At 41.1% G+C, this 21,363-nt stretch overlaps 1 protein-coding gene across 1 annotated transcript in view; it reads right to left on the reverse strand.

Moving 5' to 3' along the window:
• LOC137298333 (membrane-associated transporter protein-like) overlaps positions 1-21,363 on the reverse strand; it is a 50,917-nt gene that overhangs the window by 14,923 nt on the left and 14,631 nt on the right. Inside the window, exon 2 of the mRNA XM_067830544.1 lies at positions 4,003-5,591. Coding sequence (XP_067686645.1) covers positions 4,003-5,591 — 1,589 coding nt within the window. The remainder of the gene's footprint in view (positions 1-4,002; positions 5,592-21,363) is intronic.

Consider the following 21,363-nt stretch of genomic DNA (forward strand, 5'->3'; position numbering starts at 1 on the left):
TGTGATACAATTGCAGTGACAAGATTCAGTTCTAGTCGACAGATTTGACCGAATTCTGTTCAGTTACGCTCTCCCTTTGATCCTCCGGGGCTGACTTTGCCACAGACTAAATGGAGTCTTTGTGACCTTTGAACCATTGCCACATGTACTTTATGGGTTACTGGTTAATCAGACCAGATTTAACACGGAGCAAGTGTTTCCAATATAGTGAGTGAGTGTGGTCTTTTCGCCGCTTCTAGCAATATTCCTGTAGTATGGCAGCAGGGGACACCAGAAATTGGCTTCATACATAGTACCAATGCGGGGAATCGAACCAAGGTCTTCGGCCTGGCGAACAAACGCTTCAACCTCAAGGTTACACCAACGCCCCTATTTACAACATAGGTGAGACTTTTACGCCGTTTTAAGGTATTTTACTATGTTTTATAGATTGAAATGAAAAATGCAGGAGAGAGAGTTCCGGTGATCCTGGCACAGTCAATACTCATCATCAGCTCAGGACCCTTTCCCTCTATACACGCAGCCCAGACAGCGAATGGGACTTCTTCCAAGAACCCTAGTCAAACCCACCAAGAACCTTCTGGAGAATATGTAGACTCCCGAACACTGCAACCTTCTGCATTGCCCAGAGTGTCAGAACGGCTATGTTCCTGGGTGGAGTACCCGAGGTCACTCCTGATCTGTGCCAAGACATCAAGAGGTACCAAACCAAGGGCAATGGGTAGTCTGACGACAGTGTACTTTGGAGATATTTCAAAGACGAGGTACTCATACTTAGCACGCTTTTCGCGAACATTGCAAATCACGTTGCTGTCAAATTTTAAAGGAGCAGAACCTTCAGTGATATAAATTAATTCACCGGCACAAAATCAGTTTTGTTGGCAGGAATTCTTCTGAGACGATAGTAGAAGCACCGAGTCATGGCATCATGTCTTTTAAGACATGCTGTTTGTACCATGGAAGGGCATCCACTGACAAGGTTTTCGAGAGTCTCTTTAAATCCACAGCGCAAATAATTTCTTTAAAAGTTACATTTAGGCGATTGCGAGTGGGAAGTCTTGGGCAGCAAAAAGAAAAACCTCAGTTTCACATTTGAGACCAGAAGTTTTCATCCAGGCGAAGAAGTCAGTGGGATTGCTATAATTTTGTTCCACATAGTACATGCATCTAAGAAAGCTTCTCCACAAATGCCCGACTCTGAGCAGACGTGGTGAATACCTTCACCTGGTTTGCTCTCGTCGCTGTGTCGTCCAGCAGTACATCGCCATCAAAATCAACCTCAAATTTCAGATTCTGTCAAACAATCTTGGCACACTTAAAATAGCAGTGGAATTCTTTGCTTTCACCGTGAGTCTTGACATGCATCACCAGAGGATCATCCGATAAATAAACAAATGCAAAAGTGCATAATATAAGTCTGTCATGAAGAGCCTCCACATTAATCAAACCCGACCCCCAGAGCTGATTGGCATATATATACGATTAAGAGAGGAACGAGGGAGGTGAGCTCTGTCATCAGACATGATTCTTCTGGTCTAGCAGTCAAGCCGCTGGATGTTAAATAAACTACTCCAAAGGAATAGGAAAGGACTGGCACAGCAAAAGTATTGGTGTCAATGACCTTGTTTCGAGCGTTTAGCTCTGAGCTCCAGATTTTCGTTCAGCGAACTGAATACTCGGCTCGAAGTTTGTCTTGAATGTGGGCTTTCTGGTGTTTGTCTCGAACCTACATTCCAAGATAAGTGTAGCCTGATCTCTCACAAGATGCGCAATATCTCCTCTCCCATCATACCTGACCGATCCATCATTAGTTACCATGACACGTTTCAGATGAAGAGTATTATAATTGTCGGGAGTCCAAATGTCATGCCAATATAATTAGAAAAGGACTTGACAAAGAGAACCTAATCTTCCAAATTGGCATCTCGTTTGGCAAGGAGTTCGATGTCATCCATGTGCAGGAAATAAGCATGTGGTATTGGGGATCTGTGCTGAGGAGGTCAGGGATGGTAACCATCCTCTTTTTTGAGCAGAAAGCTCAAAGGATTTAAGACAAACAAAAAGCAAAGGACAGAAGGATTCCCCTTGAAATATTCCCCTTCTGACAGGAATAGATTCCGTAGTCTACACCAACAACTCATTATAGACTTGAATAAATCAAGTTAATACAATGAAGAGACTTCAGAATCCGTTTATGGGGGACCGAGTCGTATGCTTTTCTGTAGTCAATCCAGCACATGGAGAGGTTGCGGTGGTATGTTTTAGCCCCTTCCATAATCATTTTTGATTCAAGATGTTGATCCTTGCACCCCAACATCCCTTTCTCGCACCCTTCTGATCTCAGTAAATTGTGTTATTAGAAGAGCAGTAAGATCACACAAGGTTTGTCAAACACACTTTCAAGATTTTATACTGAGTATTCAAACACGTTTCGGAAAGAGGAATGGGGTTGACGCGGACATCCATCAGAAGTTTTGAGTCTGCTACCACTTGAGCACTGCCACTTCTCTCATGCAAAGGTTCCTTATGGACACCAATTGTGGGTTGAACTAGCTCACTGCGCATGAGAGTCACTGCGATTTGTTCCGACAGGTAAGCATGCATGGGCATGGCATTGTCCGAATACAGCTTAAGCGATTTGCCATTGATTATCCTGTCGCTTTCGCACACTCAAGAAGTGTGTTTTTCAGATGGTTTGACCAAGATACTCTTGGTCGGGTTCTGTGCCTTCCCCTGGTGCAAGTCCCATCTCTAGTTTGGTTGGTTTCACTACCGGGGAAAAGCTGACTGGGCTGCGGAGTGAATAAAAATTTCCTCTTTGCTGTCTGTAACCCAGTAAGAAAATCAGCTTTGGGCGGGGTCAGCCCTGACTGGCAGTCTAAGTATTTCGTTACACTCCACCACTGAGTCTAACAAAACCTTATGGGAGGTCGCGTCAGGTAACCTTTGAGATTGACCAATCAGAACACAGCTTACCAAATCGCGAAAGTGCACATTCGCACATACCTTGTGAACTTTTTATCTCGAAAAGGTTCGTACCCGAACGAATCCGAATGATACATAGCGTACGCTCGCTTCCGGGTGATCCACACGGCGTACGTACAACCATGACAACGGTGAGTAAAATAGTGTGTTGGGCAATATTCAAAGATGTTATCTTGCGGAATTATTAGCTAATGGTAACCATGTCAACAGAAACCCAAAAGCGTATGTACTGCAGGTCATATAACTGTGTTATATGTCGATTTTTGTTTGTGGAGAGATCTGTGTCAGTGACCTGAATATTTTGAAAGTCCCTCCGATCCCTAAATAGTAGCCGTTGTCTGATTGGTTAAATCTATTTAGCCGTCTAGCGTTTGACTGGACGGTCATCGGTCGCTCAAAGGTTACCTGACGCGACCTCCCATAAGGTTTTGTTAGACTCAGTGGTGGAGTGTAACGAAATACACTGAAACTAAGTTTACTTACTGCCCTGACTTGTTGATGCACGTTTGGTTCAGGGAATAATTCCCCTAAATAGGCCCACCAAGGATAGGCGTACATCATCAGGCCCAGATATTATTATATCAGCGGGCACTTTACCCCCACAGGACACCAAACCTAGATTTAAGTGTAACGAGCGAGTGCTTTAACCACTGGGCTACCCTACCCTATTGTTTCATTTCAAGTCAGGACAAGACGGTATGTATGTGTAACAGACACTGTCATAATTATATCAGTGGAGAAACGAAACAAAATATCGCAGTTCTTGATTCTTGGTTTGTCGTCATCACCGCTGGTTTCGGCGATTCAAACGGCCAAAACATCACAACACGATATATCTGCTCAACGAATCGATGGACTAAATCTTACACATATTGAAGGGGGAGTTAATTAATTAATGTTGGCGCGTGTGTAGTATTTTAGACATCAATGGGACTTTCAAAGAAAACCAATACATCCGTGTATATCAGTGCAAATGGTGTTGGTACGAAGTGACTAGGGATTAAATATATTACTCACTAAATGTGCGAACGAGTTTGTCGATACAGAGTGAGTAGACAGCACATGAGAAGGAGTACAGGGACATCCCATAGGACCCGAGTCTTACTCCATCATCGTATCGGTTGTGAGCGTCGCTACCAGTCGGGGCCTGAGGATCTCCATTGTACACAACCTGCCCCACAAAATCTGTGAAATATAGTGAGTAACATACGAGAGACATCCAGCAGAAAAGATTCGTTAAACACAATATAAAGAGTGACCTTGGCATTTTCACAATGGAACGTAAATATGTCCGCAGCGTAACGTCGGTGGATATCTCAATCGGGTGGGCTTTGTCGGCGGTATCTGATGACATTACGTTGCTTTGCGTCAAGGTGTGTCTGTCTGCTTCCGTGTGTTGTTCCATATTGTCCCTTGACGTCAAGTCATCCTCTGAGTCTGCCGTGTAGCCTTTGTGAAGGTCATGGTCAGATGGTAGCTTCTCTAACTTTGGTGTACCCAGGGCGCCATAACTCTGGTCGTTTGAGAAACCTATTTCTTCTTCCTCCTCATCGTCTTCTTCGTTGGTGAATTTACGATATTTCGATTTCCCAACTTTCTTTTTCTTCTTTTGGATTTTTTCTTTAGAAATGCCGAGATCTTTTAACTGTGTTTCCTTGAAGCTGGTAATGGTTGATATGACGCAAATGATGAACACTATGAGGACTAGAAAAAACACAACACGTATATGACCACCAAAAGCTGCACCAAACTCGGTAGCGTTCCAGTCCACACCTCCCATAATGTAGCCGATACTCCCACCAATCCCAGCCATGACCGTAAACATAGTCAAACCCGATGAATGTTCCTCTGGGGACGTAACGTCCAGAAGGTAAGCTCTGCTCGGGGACTGACAAGCGTCGCAGTTGAAGTCAAGCATTGCGACCCCGATTATAGTCAATATTATTCCTCGAAAATGGTCTTTAGATATAGCATAACTTTCAGGTTCACTGGCACCGGTTACCACGTCTGTCCCTTCCGGTACTGGTATTGGTGTGACGTCGGGTAATGAAACATTGCCCAAATTACTTCTCTTTGATGTCTCCTGAAAGGACTGATTATAAACATACTTGTATTTGTTATGTAACGTTTCATTTCCTTTGTCCCCCAGTAAAATCCCTATGCTCTCACCGTTAGGGACCAGTAGAAGCCCTAGCACTATACCAGCTGATAATATAAGTATAAACGGGCGCCTTCGCCCCATCTTCATTGGGCATCTATCACTAAGGGAACCCAAAACGGGGACAAGGAAAAAACCCAGTATTGGGCTAAGACACCAGACAAGAGTCATAAGGGCTACAGGGACCCCTAATTTCAGTAAAATAGGGCTCACAAACGCTGTCTCTGCCGCATAGCACAGTTCGATGCCGCATACGGCTGTGGATAGCCGAATGAGTTGCAACTTGGTCTTCCGGCTGACTGTGTGGTCGCCATCTTGGTTTTCTATGTTCACCAGTCCAGCTAAACCAAGTCCTACATACTGAACGTATGGATGGTCCTTGAAGGTTTTCAAAGCGCGAATGATACCCACAGACATCGCAGTCGAATTTCGAGGATTGTCTGTGTATCTGAAATGAAAACAAATTCAGTGTGCATTATATTGTATAAATTCATCTTCGACTACACAAAGAGCATTGGAATTATTTGATAACAATATCATATTGAAAGTTTTTTTATGTTTAATTAACACCGGACTCAAAAACTGTATGGCGGCCATCTGTAAATTATCAAGTCAGGATCAGACAAACCGGCGATCAATATCATGAACATCGATCTACGCAATCGGCATACGATGGCGTGGTCAACCAAGTCTGAACACCCGATCCTGTTAGTCGCCTCTTACGACACACGTGGATCTCCACGGTTCATTTTTGTTTGTCCTGTGTGAGTGATGACCTCGCTGTTTGAAAAACGGATCCTTGGACATTCTGAAGAAAAGCGACATTTTCCAAATTGTATATGAGCTTAATTAGAAACGTGTTCATTACAACTTATATATATTATGTATGTATCTCTCCATATATATATATATATATATATATATAGTAGATAAATTTACTTTTAGATTTTCCGTGTGTTAAATGTAGACGTTTAGACACTTTATTAGAAATATTTTAATGTTTAATTCCACACAAATTCAAAGGATGAGTTCGCCATGGCTACAATCGTCATGTTCACAGTGCTCTCTCTGATTATTTTCTTATCATCTATCGCCGACAGTGATGAATCATTATTTGATATAGAGTAACCATGATGAAACAATCGCTTCAACGACAACTCCGCCCACGACCAGATAACGGTTCAATGCATCAACATTTCGCTGATTAAGCAATAATAGTAGTACAGCACAGCGCTACTAATACCTCTAAGCTGCAACGTTAACCAAACCCCTTTTACATCGTTAACGCGAATAGCCGCTGATACGGTGGCCATCAAACGCGGCCGGTGTTTCTGTTTCATTTGACAGATGACTCCACGTCCTACTGAAACAACAATCCAACATGATCCTGTTCCTAGTGCCAGTCTACTGTAGATAAGTCAACAACAGACTGCTGAATCAAATTTAGGAACAGTAAAACAACCTGCGTTTCCAATGGAGAGTCGCGTTCTGCTTTCAGATCCAGTTTACCGGAGTGGCATCACCAGTCCTCCATTTTGTTTATTTCATTTGGCTGGTTAACACAAATTACTGTACGTGTTTGTGTGTATATGGTACAACGAAGCACGTGTGACATATATGTGGTTTCACGTGAGGCAGTTGTGTGTGCTCAAACATTGCCTCTGTTAACCCAGCAGCCAATGGGTTCCCGGAATAATAAGTGTGTTGATGGCTGTTAACCATCTGGTGCCTCACAGGCCGCCTTGAGGATTCAGAAGAGCTTTATAAATATCCATTATTAAATATAAAATGGTTATTTCAGCAAAACAAAATTGTAACGTCGTTGAGATGCACTTTCTGTTATTTGACTGGTTAATGATGCAAGGGGAAATATCTCAAGACAATAACCTCAGTCAAGAAGGTGACCTCAGCTTTCACACTAAAGGTGTATCAGGACAATAATTTAGTCACAGCTTCAAGAAAAGGTCATAACGATTCACCTTAAGTTCCTTAATCGTTTTTCTCTGTATGTCGATACAAGTATCAAATCGATACGTTATGTTTCGACACTTGCATATATGAGTGTCGATAAAAATGCCGTGAACACTAAATGTTATCCACTTGTGCATGCAAGAGACCCCATGGATACTTGACATGGTTGCATTTGTTTGCATGTGTTTGTGACTAGTCCCACCAGTTGGACAAGGTTTCACCATTCCGCGAACACCTGTTATCATAATTGTTAACGGCAGAGCCGGAATAGTGTGACTGGCTCAGAAATGGGTTTCAATAATAATATCACTTCCATCTTATGCGGACATTTTGACTGAAGTTAAATCTAACAATACTAACGCCAACCAAAGTGTTTCTGTCTGGACTGTCAAAGACGTCATCGATCACGATAGAGCACCTAGTGCACTAGAAGACACTGCAACAACCCAGAGGAAGCTTCAACGAGTCTGATACTCAACGCCCTTGTCCTCAAAGCATGCATATATCTCCTTCTTTCCACAGCTATAATCACGCTTCCAGAACTCCACTTTAGGGGGACATGCTTTCACTCTCCTAACAGATTCGTGGCTGTCAGATAAACGGGAACTGAAGAGTTTCTGTGAAACCAAGTACAAACACTTGCGTTGATGCGTATGAGATACTCTAAGTAATCGCTATCTATTCGCGTCACATTATTGTACGCCCATCCTTTGTTACATAATGACAAACTCAATAACGGCAGCATGTTTATAATTGGCTTCAAGTCTTCCGTGCCGTGTAACTCTTACAGGAACGGGGCTGTAATTGTAGAGCTGTCGTCTCTATAGCTGCTGCAGAAGGACCCAACACTTCAATTATCGACATTTCGAATCAATCAATGGATTCCTTTTTTCCTGTGACATGACAGTGCTGGCGTCATAGGGGAGAAAGGAGGAAATAAATATTAAAGGCTTACTTTGTACGACTTAATTAGAACACACGAGCTCTGATAAAAAGCATGTAGTCACTGGTTTATTATTGGTGTCCTCTGCAAATGAGGTCCTTGAAGAGGTGTTATATTCTCGAGACATACAACCCTGGATTAAAAAATGGACACATTTTCATTTGAGGCAATTAATATAGTGAAAGAGAGTTACAATGGACATGGCTGTATGATTAATGAAAACAGCTGAGACTGAAATGAAAGCGTTTTCTACAATTATCATGCTTGCTTCATACGAAATGTGGAATGGAGTGTAGTGCAGTGTACCCACTGGAGCAGGTTCGTCCAGGGCACGAACGAACGTTCAATCATTAAGTCACCTCATATGCTTAGTTGTGTGTACATGTACATGAACTATATATACTGTGAATGTGTCAAATCAGAACATTTCCTGGAATATTCAGGAAATGTGTCTAGCAGCTGTTGACGAAATATGACCTCCACAGTTCTCAGTGCATCTTGAGAAGTGCTGACAAGATCTCAGATGGGTCTTTTTATATTTGTAAGACGATACTCAAAACAGGATTGAACACTTTTATCCTCTTCACATTGTCATTGTTTCGTTGAAGTATCAAAAGATTAGCCTCATTTGTTTGTTCTGTGACTGACTTCAAATAATAACACATTTCCCACCGGATGGTATAAACACTTTGCTATGAAAACCTGAGTATTATCCTCTTAACATACTATTAGTCATTGCTTCGTTTTGACTTGTTTTCACGTGAGAGTTCTTTGACTGGCTTTGAATAATCAGCACATATTGATCCATTCTTCTGTTGTCATTGCAAATTAAGCGAAAATTTCATATCAGGAAATGTGTTTAATAAATCAGGCCCTCAAATTGGGAAGGTGTCTCGAAAATTTACGAAAAGTGTACATTTACTGACAGAGTGTATCAGGAAATGTACACATTTCACAAATATTCCAAGAAATGTACATATTTCCTCATTTGACACATTCACTGTAACTGATACACAGAGTAAAGGATACGTTAGTGAAAATGATTTCAGCGGCACTGTTCCAAGCACGTGCTTAAATGTTTACCACACGCATGTCGTCATCAGCACTCGACGACTATTTCACTAACTTTCATCCGTGAATGAAAACGTTCTTGAACAATATTCACGTAGCATCGATGACCGGCCCACATCATTACCTTGTAAATTACGAATAGTAATTACCCTCCCATTGATGTCTGTGTGTTGGAGGTTTGCAGACCTCGTACAACGTTTTACTCCTGTTTCATTGTCGTCTGAATGTAAAAATATTTCTGCATACACAATGACAGAAACGTGGATTAATGTCCCTACATGGGGATGTAACTTCAACAGCGGGTTCCCCGAGGTGTAAACTTTCACTTTCTCTCTATTCCGTTTCATACTTACATTGGCCCTCTCTTGCCTATGCGTACACGATGGTCACTTTGCTAAGGGAGGACTGTATGGCGAAGGTCGCAATCAACATCCACGGAATCAAGAGTAATCAGTATCTTTAATGTCGTTACCTTCAGGCCACGCTTACCAATGAATGTAAATAAGTTCATCAGAGCGTTCGGTAATTGTAAAAGCCATAACTCATTACAACCCGTGAAGATCACGATTAGAATTTGTCTTCAGCAACCCATGCTTGTCACGGGTAGTCAGGCTCGCTGACTTGGTTGAAACCTGTCATGATGTTGATCACTAGATCAACTGGAATATTGCTGACGGCGACGTTAAACAGCAAACAAACTAAGCAAGGTTAGATCGTAACGTCATGCAACGTTAACTAGCTTCATACAGTGAAGACTACAATAGCATAAGGTTATGTCACTGCGGTTAAAACGGTCAAATTATTGCCAGTGCAAAGTAATTTCATATCACTGAATGTACTCTTAACGACACATAATAACGAGTTCGATTTAACGTCATGTCGTCCTAACGTCATATAGTGTATTTTCCGTTATCTGAAGGTCATCTCATTGCGATTAAAAAGTAATGTCAGATGAGGGCATTCTTCACGTCATATCACTGCATGTGAACATAACGTCATATAACGGCATGAATGCTAAATGTGGGACGAGCATGCCACAGACGTGAACTCTGATGAACTCTGCACCTAAGTAATAACTTTTAGTATGGGTCCACAGTTAAGTGTCTTAACATCTTCACAAAGCTTCATTTCTTCATTTGCCATGTCAAAGAAACTGTCGGGTCATGGGCTCGATGGTACGCAAACCGGACGTGGAATGAGAATTGCGTCCCTTGCGATACAAACGCGCCACCATTGGCTGCTCCTATTTGGAATGGCGATTCGTTCCATGAACGATTCGTTCGAGAGTTTATCTGCCAGGCTGACAGACAATCGAAATGACAGATTTCCACAAAGATACAAAAGTATCGGTGCTTTTCTCAGTCGGTGCTATAAGCGTTCACTTTAACAAAAATACATGGTTGTACTAAACTACTTGAAAGTATATGGCCGAGCTGATTTTATATCAGTTCAAAACTATTTTTCCAAGTCCAATCCTTTAAAGATCACACTCATTACAGTCATGTACAATCCAGCCCCAGTGTCTCAAACTCGGTTGAGACGAATGATCGGTTGTGTCGAACTGACATCTCGGCCCCTTCCGATTCCCTGACATTCATCATTATTTCTATGCTGGCATATGTGTCGAACTCTTGGATACGTGGAACTGTTCCCTTGGTCCCGACGAGTTCGACACAACGGGGTTTAACTGTCTATCATGTATTAGAGACACGATTTCACCAGTGTGATTGACTGACCAAAATAAAAAAAATCTTTCATGTTTTAAAAGCCGGACATATGAAGATACTCAGTGATCTGTTACCATTATTGTCTTCCAGACTGGTATAAATTATTCAGTGGTTCAACAAGCCCATATATCAGATATTGAAAGACAGCCAGACAGTTTGTGCGGAGGGAGTGTTATCTTTCTACTGCATTGTTGCACATGTTATCTAATTGACAGTGCGTCTAGATTTAGCCCGGCATACTTGAAGCTAGTCTTCTACGGTCACTGTGACAAGTCAGTGCTGCATATAACTACATGAGACACTGTGTGGTACAGGTCTAAAGGTTGCATCAGTGATTCGGCCCACGAATGTCGTTGTTGACTGTGATGCGACAATAACGTGTGTGAGTTGTGTCGATCTCTATGCACTGAATTAATAGAGCGGCGGGTTACAATTTGTATGAGGTAACTCGGGTCAACTTTAGTCGCTGTCGCACAGCAGACTCTTGGGATTGCCATGCGGTATGTGGGAAGGTAGCAAATAGCACCGCTCTCTCTGTTTCTGTGCGTGCGCGCATGCCTGCGCGTTTGTGTCTTTTTGTATATTCGTAGCTCTCTATTCTTATCAGTGTCTCTCCCGATCCCTCTCTGTGTATGCGTGGCTCGCAGTCTATCTATGTTTGTATCTGCACGTGTATGTGAATGTATGTATCTGTGCTTCTTTGTGTGTGATTTCGTATGTGTGTATGCGTGTGTATTCATTTTCTGTGTATGTGTGTATCTGTGTGTGCGTCTCTCCGTCTGTGTATGTGTGTATCTGTGTGTCCATGTTACGCTATACGTGTATACGCCTCTCTCTCATACACATATCAATCAGGGTTAGACGTGATTCCATGTTCATTTCTTGCCCCTGTCACCACTGAACCGAAATTAATCAATATTTTCGCTACTTTAGATAAAAGTACCTAAATTGAGATAACATTTTCAGAATGTTCTTGGAATGTGAGATGGTTAAAAAGACAAATCAAATTTGTTCTTTCAATTTTCAATCATTGCTTAAAAATTATTTATTAAAAACAAACTCGTTACACTCTGTTTTGTGCACTTCAATCAGTATGAAATGAGTGGGATAAAAAATCTTTAAAAACTTAGCTCAGTTTCAGTATCTTCTATCACGTTTCGAAAAGCGGCGTGGATTGCTGCACACAATGACGTGGATTATAGACAGATCGCTGTTACATAGTATAATTATTGTTCAAAAATGGCGTTTAACAAGGAACACACTCACATACACACGCACTGTTGGTTTGATCCTCTTATGTAATGTCGCTATATGCCTGTGTCTCATTACATCTAACTCATTCGGGCTCGCTCCTGCTGCACATGACATTTAAAATATCCGCTGATAAACCATTTCCTTGCTGCCTTTCAACATTCACGACCCGTTCATGTTTACTTAAAGATTTCAAAAGCATGTTTTTCTTCAACCCCCCCTCCCCTCCCCCTTAAGCTGGATTACAACGCAGCGGGGAAATATAGCCAAAAAACGAGACATCGGCTTGTTCCGATGACAATAAAACAGCCTAGAAAACAATTACCAATAGGGTAGCTCGATAACAATGTAATAATATTGATGGGAATAGGACACCATCGATCGAATTCTACTATTCCGTGTTTTAGTGTTGCAAGGAGAGCCCCGGAAGTATTGCAATTCGTATTTGGCCGAAACGTTCCCACGAGGATGGGAGAGGAGATGAGGAGGACTCGCATGACCCTGGTGGTGTGTCATGTCATGCATACGTGTAAATATTTTAAACGTGAGAGGTGCTCGGTTAAGGTAATTGACAGAAATCTCGTATGGCGGTACAAATAAGACGGCTTCTATTAGTATTACAATCAGGTTTGATTCCAGCAGACCTACAGGGAGCATCGAGCTTGTTATAACACAGGGTGGAGCTATAATTCTGTTACATCACGGTCATTCTGATTATGAGATGAAGACAGAGTGAGTGGTGAGTTTGTTTTTAAGCCGCATTTTGCAGTGGACACGTGAAATTGGCTTAAAACATAGTACCCTGCAGAGCCTGGTTATTCACAGGTGTATGGCGTCTGGTTTCAACTTCTTGTTGAAACCAGAACATTCCTCAAATGGTATGCTAACAAACCTAGAAACAAATCCACACAGAAACGAAGATTCGAACCACCATTACCGAATCCAATTGCACCCAAGGGGCGTAACTCGCTGCCCGTTAGTCAACTGAGCTATGGATGCCCTATGAATACCCCATCAATGTTTCTATAAACCATGTAAAGATGATGAGGCAGATGCCTGTGCAAACATAATTACATCATATAATCCCTCTCATTTATCTTGATGAAAATTAATCTAACATTTTTTTACAAATTACACAAATGTTCTCTGGCTCTGACAGTCAATATGGACGAACGTATTCCATAGTTACACAAAAGGACAAAGTTACTCAGAGAGTAATCAAGACCAGAAAACTGCTCACCAAAGGTCTGTCATGTGAGAAGCTTGTGAACCTTATAAAGCTCAAATATATAATATTGCTTCACTTATGAAATAAACATGCCTCGAAGAACATGTCACATATAAAGGAAGAATTCGGATTCCATGTCCTGAACATTGTCAAAGATGGTCAAGGGTCATGTAGCTTGTGAGTAAGCTTTGTTTATTGTAACTTTTGAAACGTGTTATTTATTTCAGCACAACATGGCAGCCTAAATATCTTGTAAAAATCCACGGCAAAAACAGGAGATGTGCAAACATACACTGCTGAACATATTAGAGTATGCAATCATTGCCAAGGAACTTATATAAAGGTATTCAATGGTCGTGTATTTAACACAGTCTTTTTTCACCCCAAGCTTGCTGTGCCCGAGCGACTGGGTTTTTGTTTTTGTTTTGTTTTTTGTTAAGGACACAACATACAGCAAAGGTGAATGTTCCCCTGTCTAGAGGAACTGGTCGACATGTCTACTACGCTTGTGTATACACAGAATTAATACACAGACAAGAGTTTTATGGATGACAACATGTTTTATTGTGAAGAGTCACGAGGTTTCGAAGTATGTTCTAATCTCTTCATCTTTCTTCTTCATAAAAGAAGTTGTCATCCATTAAACTCTTGTCTTTATATGTATCACTTCTAAGTGTCCTTCAAAGACTGTTTTTGTTGTATTTTTTAATTTTGTTTTGTTTTGGTTTGGTTTTTTGGTGTTGTTGTTTTTTAAAAAATTATATAAATTCATTATTCCATCAAATTCAGTTATCAAATCCCTTATATTTTGCTTGTTTGTTGATTCTTCTCCATTAAAACAACACGGCCCCTAAAGGTGAACATCCTCAATTTCTTGGTATGTTTAGGTCACTTGTATGTAATACATGACAAGCAATAGGCAATGGGGAAGAAAATGACAAATTCCAAATCCACTTTTAGGGGATGTTGGTTGGTTCTTGTTTGGTTGTTTAACGCCGCACTCAGAAATGTTCCAGGTGTATGACGCAGTTTGTAAATAACAGAATCTGGACCAGACAATACTGTGATCAAAATCAGCAGCATTGGTCTACGCTATTTGGATACGATGACCTGTGTCAACCAGGTCATGGAACCTGACGACCCGATTCCAAGAGTCACCTCTTACGATAGCTGAAGAATTGGTACCTGAAGACCAATTCTAACCTGGATCTTAACGGATCCAAGACCAGCTGAAAACATGCCAGTTCCTAACTTACATTCTTTAACACAGCGTTGCAAGGTGTGCCATTACTCAAGGAGTAAATTCTGTTTTGTTTGGAGGATAACCATTAATTCTGTGTATACACAAGCGTATTAGACATGTCGACCAATTCCTCTAGACAGGGGAACATTCACCTTTGCTGTATGTTATGTCTGACAGCAACAAAAGATGGTCACCGGTTTGATGCATTGTGTGCATTGTGAGGTTCCCACTATGACTAGCTACTTGGCAGATTGTCTCGCGTTTTGTTCTCTAAGCATCTTACCAAGATCTTCTATTGGGTGCTAATGGTATCACAAAAGGTGTTTTCCCTTTAAGCTAAATGCCCTCTTAGACAGATTGCGAGCCCCTTGGCCGTCATATTGTGATTGATTGAAGGGTTAGGAGCAGCTATCCAGTGTCTAATGAGTGCTGAAGCTGTTTTGATATTCTGCTATCAAAGGGGCACTTCAAAGTGAGGATTACCGAGTTGTATTTTAAGAATGAAATTTAGAAGACACGAGCTACTTCGAGAGTGTATATATTCGCCTTGTTTAACAAAAAGTGTATTGGATGACGCGTGTTGTAATACCACGCCCAAGATCACACCAAGATCAGAGCGCCTGGAATGTCATAAGTCAGTGTTAAAGTATGGAATGGACCATCGTCTTAGCACGAGAAGCCTGCTTGGATTGACACCAACGGCAGTGACGGTATCTGGTACCTTGTCGTCATCTCAAAGCTTTTATCTCATTGACGCAAACAACTGAAGTAGGAAAGCAAAATAGTTGCATCAAATGCCAATAGAGTCACGTTTCTATTTTCAGAGTAGAATACCTTGTCCAGGAGAGATAATATTCCCCAAAGCGGAAAGATGGGTAATACTTCATTCAATACATCGTTGGCGACATTTAACTTGGTTTAAGGATTTCAGTTTCTTTAATCTCACTGAAATGAGTTGGCGTTTTTATTTTTAATACCAAGTCAGTGAATCAGTTAGTATGTGTTACCCTGCTTTTAGCAATATCATTACCGGGGAACACCAGCAACGGGATTAAAACATTGTACAATTGAACCCGGGTCTTCGGCCTGACAGGCAAAGGCTTTAACCACTAGGCTACTCCATCGCCCACGCGATAAATGTGAGATGTAGTGAGCCGAAATGCTTCTTAAAATCTGTGTACATGCGTGAACGAAAATGGGTGACTTCTGTGACCAGTTGCCAGGAAGACAGGCTTTGCTGGCAGAATCGTCAGCTTGCAACAGATGTAAACATTTGTACTTAAATTTCCCTTTATTCTCAATAAAACCACATGACCTCTTTCGCCATTTATTTTATATGTGGTTATGCTGACAGGTCTCGCAAACCTATTTACACAATCAGTCTGTAATGGATATAGTTAAACGTTAGTTGAATTTAGAGCGAAAACATGTACCACTACAAGGAGAATTCTGAATCAGCTCTTTCAGAGTATACGTGGCCTGCATTTTAAAAATTCAACAATGACATTATCACAAATTATTAAATCCCTTTTAAATGAAGTAAGTACTCAAATATTCAATGCCTTTGAAAAAGACGCTTCAGAGTGAGTTATATATAGAAAGCTCCAGTCTATGAAAAAGAATAGTTTACTTGTTCCAAGTTGTAGTTTAAGGAAATGAATCGATCGATCTCGGCAACAAGACTGCTACAGTGAATTATGCAGCCATCTGTTTTTATTTTCTTTTGGGATGTGTCCATATCCTAAAAAACAGGTCTTATTCTACATTATGTATGTTAATCACACGTTTTTATACTGACTGAAATGATAGTGGAAATTAATGATCACAAGCCAAAGATGTGTACTGTTAAAATATATACCATTCAAACACAAGTAAGGATCACCCGATTCTTTTTTCTCTCACTCTCGCTCACTTTTTCTCTCACTCTCACACTGTCACTTTCTCTTTCTGTCACTGTCACTCTCCTCTCTCTCTCACTCACTCTCTTTCTCTCACTCTCACTCGCTCTCCTCTCTTTCTCTTACCCTCACTGTCGATTGTGATCCACTTTTGTAAATTAAGCTATAAATTGAAATTTTATGAAATGACTGAAGTATATTGATTGTTGTTGAAATTGCTGACCCTCTTAATCATTTCATGAAATGACTAGTTTCACAAATTTGTCTATAAGGTATACAACGCAAAGGTAAACACTTCGAGTAATCCGAGTTTCGACACAACTGTAAATGTGCACTCTCCGAAGTTCGACCCAGCCTTTTTGACTATTGGTACATATTGTAACTTACTACAGTATCGTCTAAAATTCCACCACATCAAATTTACAAACGAGAGCATTTAATCATACTGGATAGGTACACAAACACAATCAATAATTGTTGATGTGCATACCGCTTAACGTCATCAATTATTCATTCGCAATAATTACAAACCGAGTTTCGTATTATCCATACTTCCACACTTAATGGTTAGTGATATTAACGACACAACAGCCATGAAAGAAGAGAGAAACTCACCAGTAATGCCAGACTGTAATTCCTCCTGCGGCTTCTAGTGCTGCGTTGTTACGTCCATGTCAGTTTGCTCCGTGTATTACACGTGAGATTTTTGTGTATGAAACAATGGTACACCTCCCATTAGTTAAGCAAATTGTATCACAGTCTGTGACTCTTGCCCTCACAATTCTCAACAGTCCTCCGTCTCTACTGAGACAAAAGTTCCAAGTGACAATCCTGCCAAGCTATATACAGATCAGTTATTTGAAATATATCGTGGTGGTTTCCTAAAACAAATTAGTTGATTCTCTCCCGGCGTGTGTGTCAGCGTAAACTTTCTCTGAGTCCCGCCTCAATGTGATAATACCCACTGAAGTTCCACCTTCAGACCAGGCTCCTCCTGCAAATGTGTCGCTTCAGTCCACACGATTCTTAATAGGGTCCTCTTTAAAGCGATTCTGTTCTATGAATAATTCCACTGCTTGTCTTCCTGTCGATGGAGAGACCGGGATCACTTCATTAGGCACGGGCAATGTTGTCATCGGTTTGCACGACGTCGTGTTGCTCAGGTTGGTGGGGCAAGCTGTGGACGTGGACGGTCCACCACAGTCTTCACGCCAAGGAACAGATTGTTTTATTGATAAACCCCTGCCTTACGACAGACATAATTATCCTCTCGCTTTGATAGCGACGAGCTGAGAATCGAATCAAAGCTTTCATTGAGCCTGTGCTTTGATTGATCAGTTGGGCTGACTTGGAGGTGAGAGAAAGCGCGCCAAATCGCACACGTCGAGCAGACGACTTGAAATGCTTTATGTGGAATAATGTCATATTTCATCTGTTGTTGGGGGAGTCAGGCCCATAATTCATAGAAAGCAACGGATCGGAAGCAATTTATCCCTGATGATGAGATTGAAGATTAAATCAGGCAGGTAGAAATGGCGATGTTTGTGAGATTAGCAGGAGGTGGCACACTCGCGAGGGCAGAGAGCAGCAACTAAGAGTGAGAGTGGGTGAGAGGTTCATCTGACTGCTGATAGCCATTGTACCATACAGAGCGGCAGCCTGGCTCGGTGTATACGCAAACCCGGCGTTGACTGGGTTGGCAGTTTGTCCTCAGTGCTAATTAAGAATGATATCTCCTCATGAAGAGTCAGTATTACCTAAATGTATATTATATAAAGTAGGCGCATAGATTTCAAAGGTGAGTAGAATACTAGCTGACTGAGTATGTTTTACATCTCTTATAGAAATATATATATCGCTGCGGGGATCAGCAGAAATGGGTTTCACACATTGCACTAATGTGGGGGATCGAACCCTGGTCTTCGGCGTAGACATCTTAACCACCAGGCTACCCCACTGCCCCATGTGTGTGGGGCACAATATAACAATATTATTGGGAAAGTCTAGAAAAGTTGATATCTGAGGTCTCTTTGATGTGTAAATAACATTTTGGTAAATTCTGTTAATGCAAGATGCTGTGTCAGCATTACCGAACCTCTACCTAACGTATTTTCGTTGTGTGAATAATAATATTTTATTATATTCGCTTAATGCCACACGCGAAACACTTTGGTATGACGCTACTAAGGATCGAATCACCGGCCTTGTATTTTGCGGGGAGGCGCTCAGTCCACTGGGCCACGTAAGGTTCAAAGATGAGCCCTCTTTATGATAGCCGAACCTCCAACAACTAGGCTATCCCACCCCAGCCTGCTTGTTTTGGCCACTTCATTTTTTTCACGTAAAGACCTTGAGTTTCTTCACGCAAAGAAATCCATCAGGTACATGTGCAATAGTAATAGGTTCGCTTGATGGTGATTTCAGTCAGTTAACAATCGTGTAGCAGAATAGGAAACTGATAAAAGAAACCTCAGAATATGTCAAGGAAAATATTCCTTTTGCTGATTAGTTGCCGAAAGCTTTTTGCCAACATTTGAGAGTAGTACACAAAGGTCTGCTCATGTTCTTGTCGGAATCAACTCTGCTTCTGGCAAACATTTCTTATGATTTATAATATAGATTGGTACACAAAAGAACACACCGATGGTCTGTCCGTGTTATCAGAATGAGTGTTGTTTAATGTCCTTTTAGCAATATTCTAGCAATATTATGGCAAGGGACACCAGATATGAACACCGGATATTACACATTGTAACCATGTTGAGTAGTGAACGCTTTAACCACTATTCAATCTCCCGGCCACAGTCCAGTGGAGTGAATCACATGGGATGCCATGTAGTCAAAGGTGGTTTGTTCTTCGCCATCATAGATGGCGACCTCCTTCAAGAACAGCTCATTGATTCCGCCGTGTAGTAGGTATGACCATCACAATTATGTTCCAGCACATACGAAGGTCCCATTGATCGGGTTTCATTATAATCAACCCTTCTTGTCAATACCCAAGAAGTTCAACCTCATCAAGTCCAATTAACCCAGATTTGGTTTACGACTTTTATCAACTATTGACTTTGTTCAAAAGTCACAAAGCTGTCAGTGCATTGTTACATACAGTACTAAGCAAAAAGAAGCACTCTTCTATGTCTCGGTCACGGTCGAAGGGTCTTTGTTTTTGATTATTAGTACACATGCCTTGACCCTTATGATATGACAAATGTTTGGCACATTTTAGAGATTTGGTTACTCTCTTCTTATACGTCTTGAGAATTCAGGAGATTCTCATTTTCTGTATTAGATAAGATGGATTAAACAGTCGATACCCGTAAATCCCATTAGATACCGACTGCTTTCATGTGCGACATTTAAAGTTTAAATAAATATGTTTTCAATTCAGATATTCGTAGATTTGATACCTGCAAATTTCTTAGTTCACAACGCGCTACATTAATGTGTGATCATAAGGTGATAAACTTACTCAGTTTTCAGTTCAGAGGTTCAATGTCAGATTTGATACCTGTTATTTCATTTGATACCGACTGCGTTGAATGCGATCTTAGGAAACAAAACGTGTGTCTCTCACTCTTTCTGGAGTAGATTTGACAGCTCTAAATTCAGAATATTCTACATCGATTGTATCATAATTATGTACAGTTGGTGGAATGCATATCGATTCGTAAGTAGTTTCACGTGATATATGATACAGTGTCATCTAGTGCAGTCGATGTCATTTAAACATTTTGTCCCCTAAAATCGAATGAACCTTTGAAACGTTTGGTTATAAAGAAACCATGGTCGACACAACTATGTTCCAGTGCAATAGACACGATAGACAAGTGTCCGTTGTCTTGCTTGTTTCGTATGTATGTGTCCAAAATCTAAGATGTAAAGTCGTTCTGTACAGTTGCGTCCTTACGGAGTAGATGTTAACCGTGTCATGAAATCTTTACTGTTCCCATTATTCATGATAACGGGCAATTATACATACATACATACATACATACACACACACACACACACACACACACACACACATACACACACACACACACACGCACACACACACACACACATACATACATACATACGTGTGTGTGTACTGTATTACCACTTTCTCAATAAATGTAAGATATGTATGTAAGCTCGAATAACTCATTTCTCCTTTCACTCTAAGTTTAGTACGTATGGAGCAGTTTTCATCAACTGAGGTTTAAGCATGACTCTTAACATCTGAAAAAACGTCCGTCCAGACCGTGGACCCATTAAGACCATTCTTTAATAGACTGCCTGGGGGATAGGTCTTTCCCGAACGCGGAAGGTCGGTGAGTCTTACTGTGTTCTAGCTGGGGATCCTTATCAAGCTGAGGTAGGAATCACAGTATGCTAGCTCTATATAACAGGCATCCAAACCAGTACAAGCATACATACACACGAGCACACACTCTATAAAAGTGCAATAATCTAGAACATTACGTTAAAACCCACTTCGATCTGAAATAAGTTTCTAGACAGAAACAATCCTGGTCACTGTAGGCTGGCAATGAGGCCATAAAACCACTGCAGTGCTGAAGTGATGTCACACGCTGTGCGTGAACACTGCTGATGGCGTTATTGTCTCGTCATTTGACGTTCCAGACAAAACTATTAATGCAAAGACTACATCGATAAACCTGCTGTATTGTAAAAATGTTGCCGGAAAGATGTTACGTCTTGCTGGAGCTTGTACGTTGTGTTTGGAGCACACCAAATGCCAATACCAAATTCGGTGATAATTGAAAGTTTTTGTCACGTTAAAGAACATTTCCGTTTAAGTGATGCAGGTGTGGGCGTTTTCGTGGATCCGAATAGAGCTGACTATCCTGACTAATGAGTGCGAATATGGGATTCGAACCTT

Source organism: Haliotis asinina, chromosome 10 (genome assembly GCF_037392515.1).
Source record: "Haliotis asinina isolate JCU_RB_2024 chromosome 10, JCU_Hal_asi_v2, whole genome shotgun sequence".
Lineage (NCBI taxonomy): Eukaryota > Metazoa > Mollusca > Gastropoda > Lepetellida > Haliotidae > Haliotis > Haliotis asinina.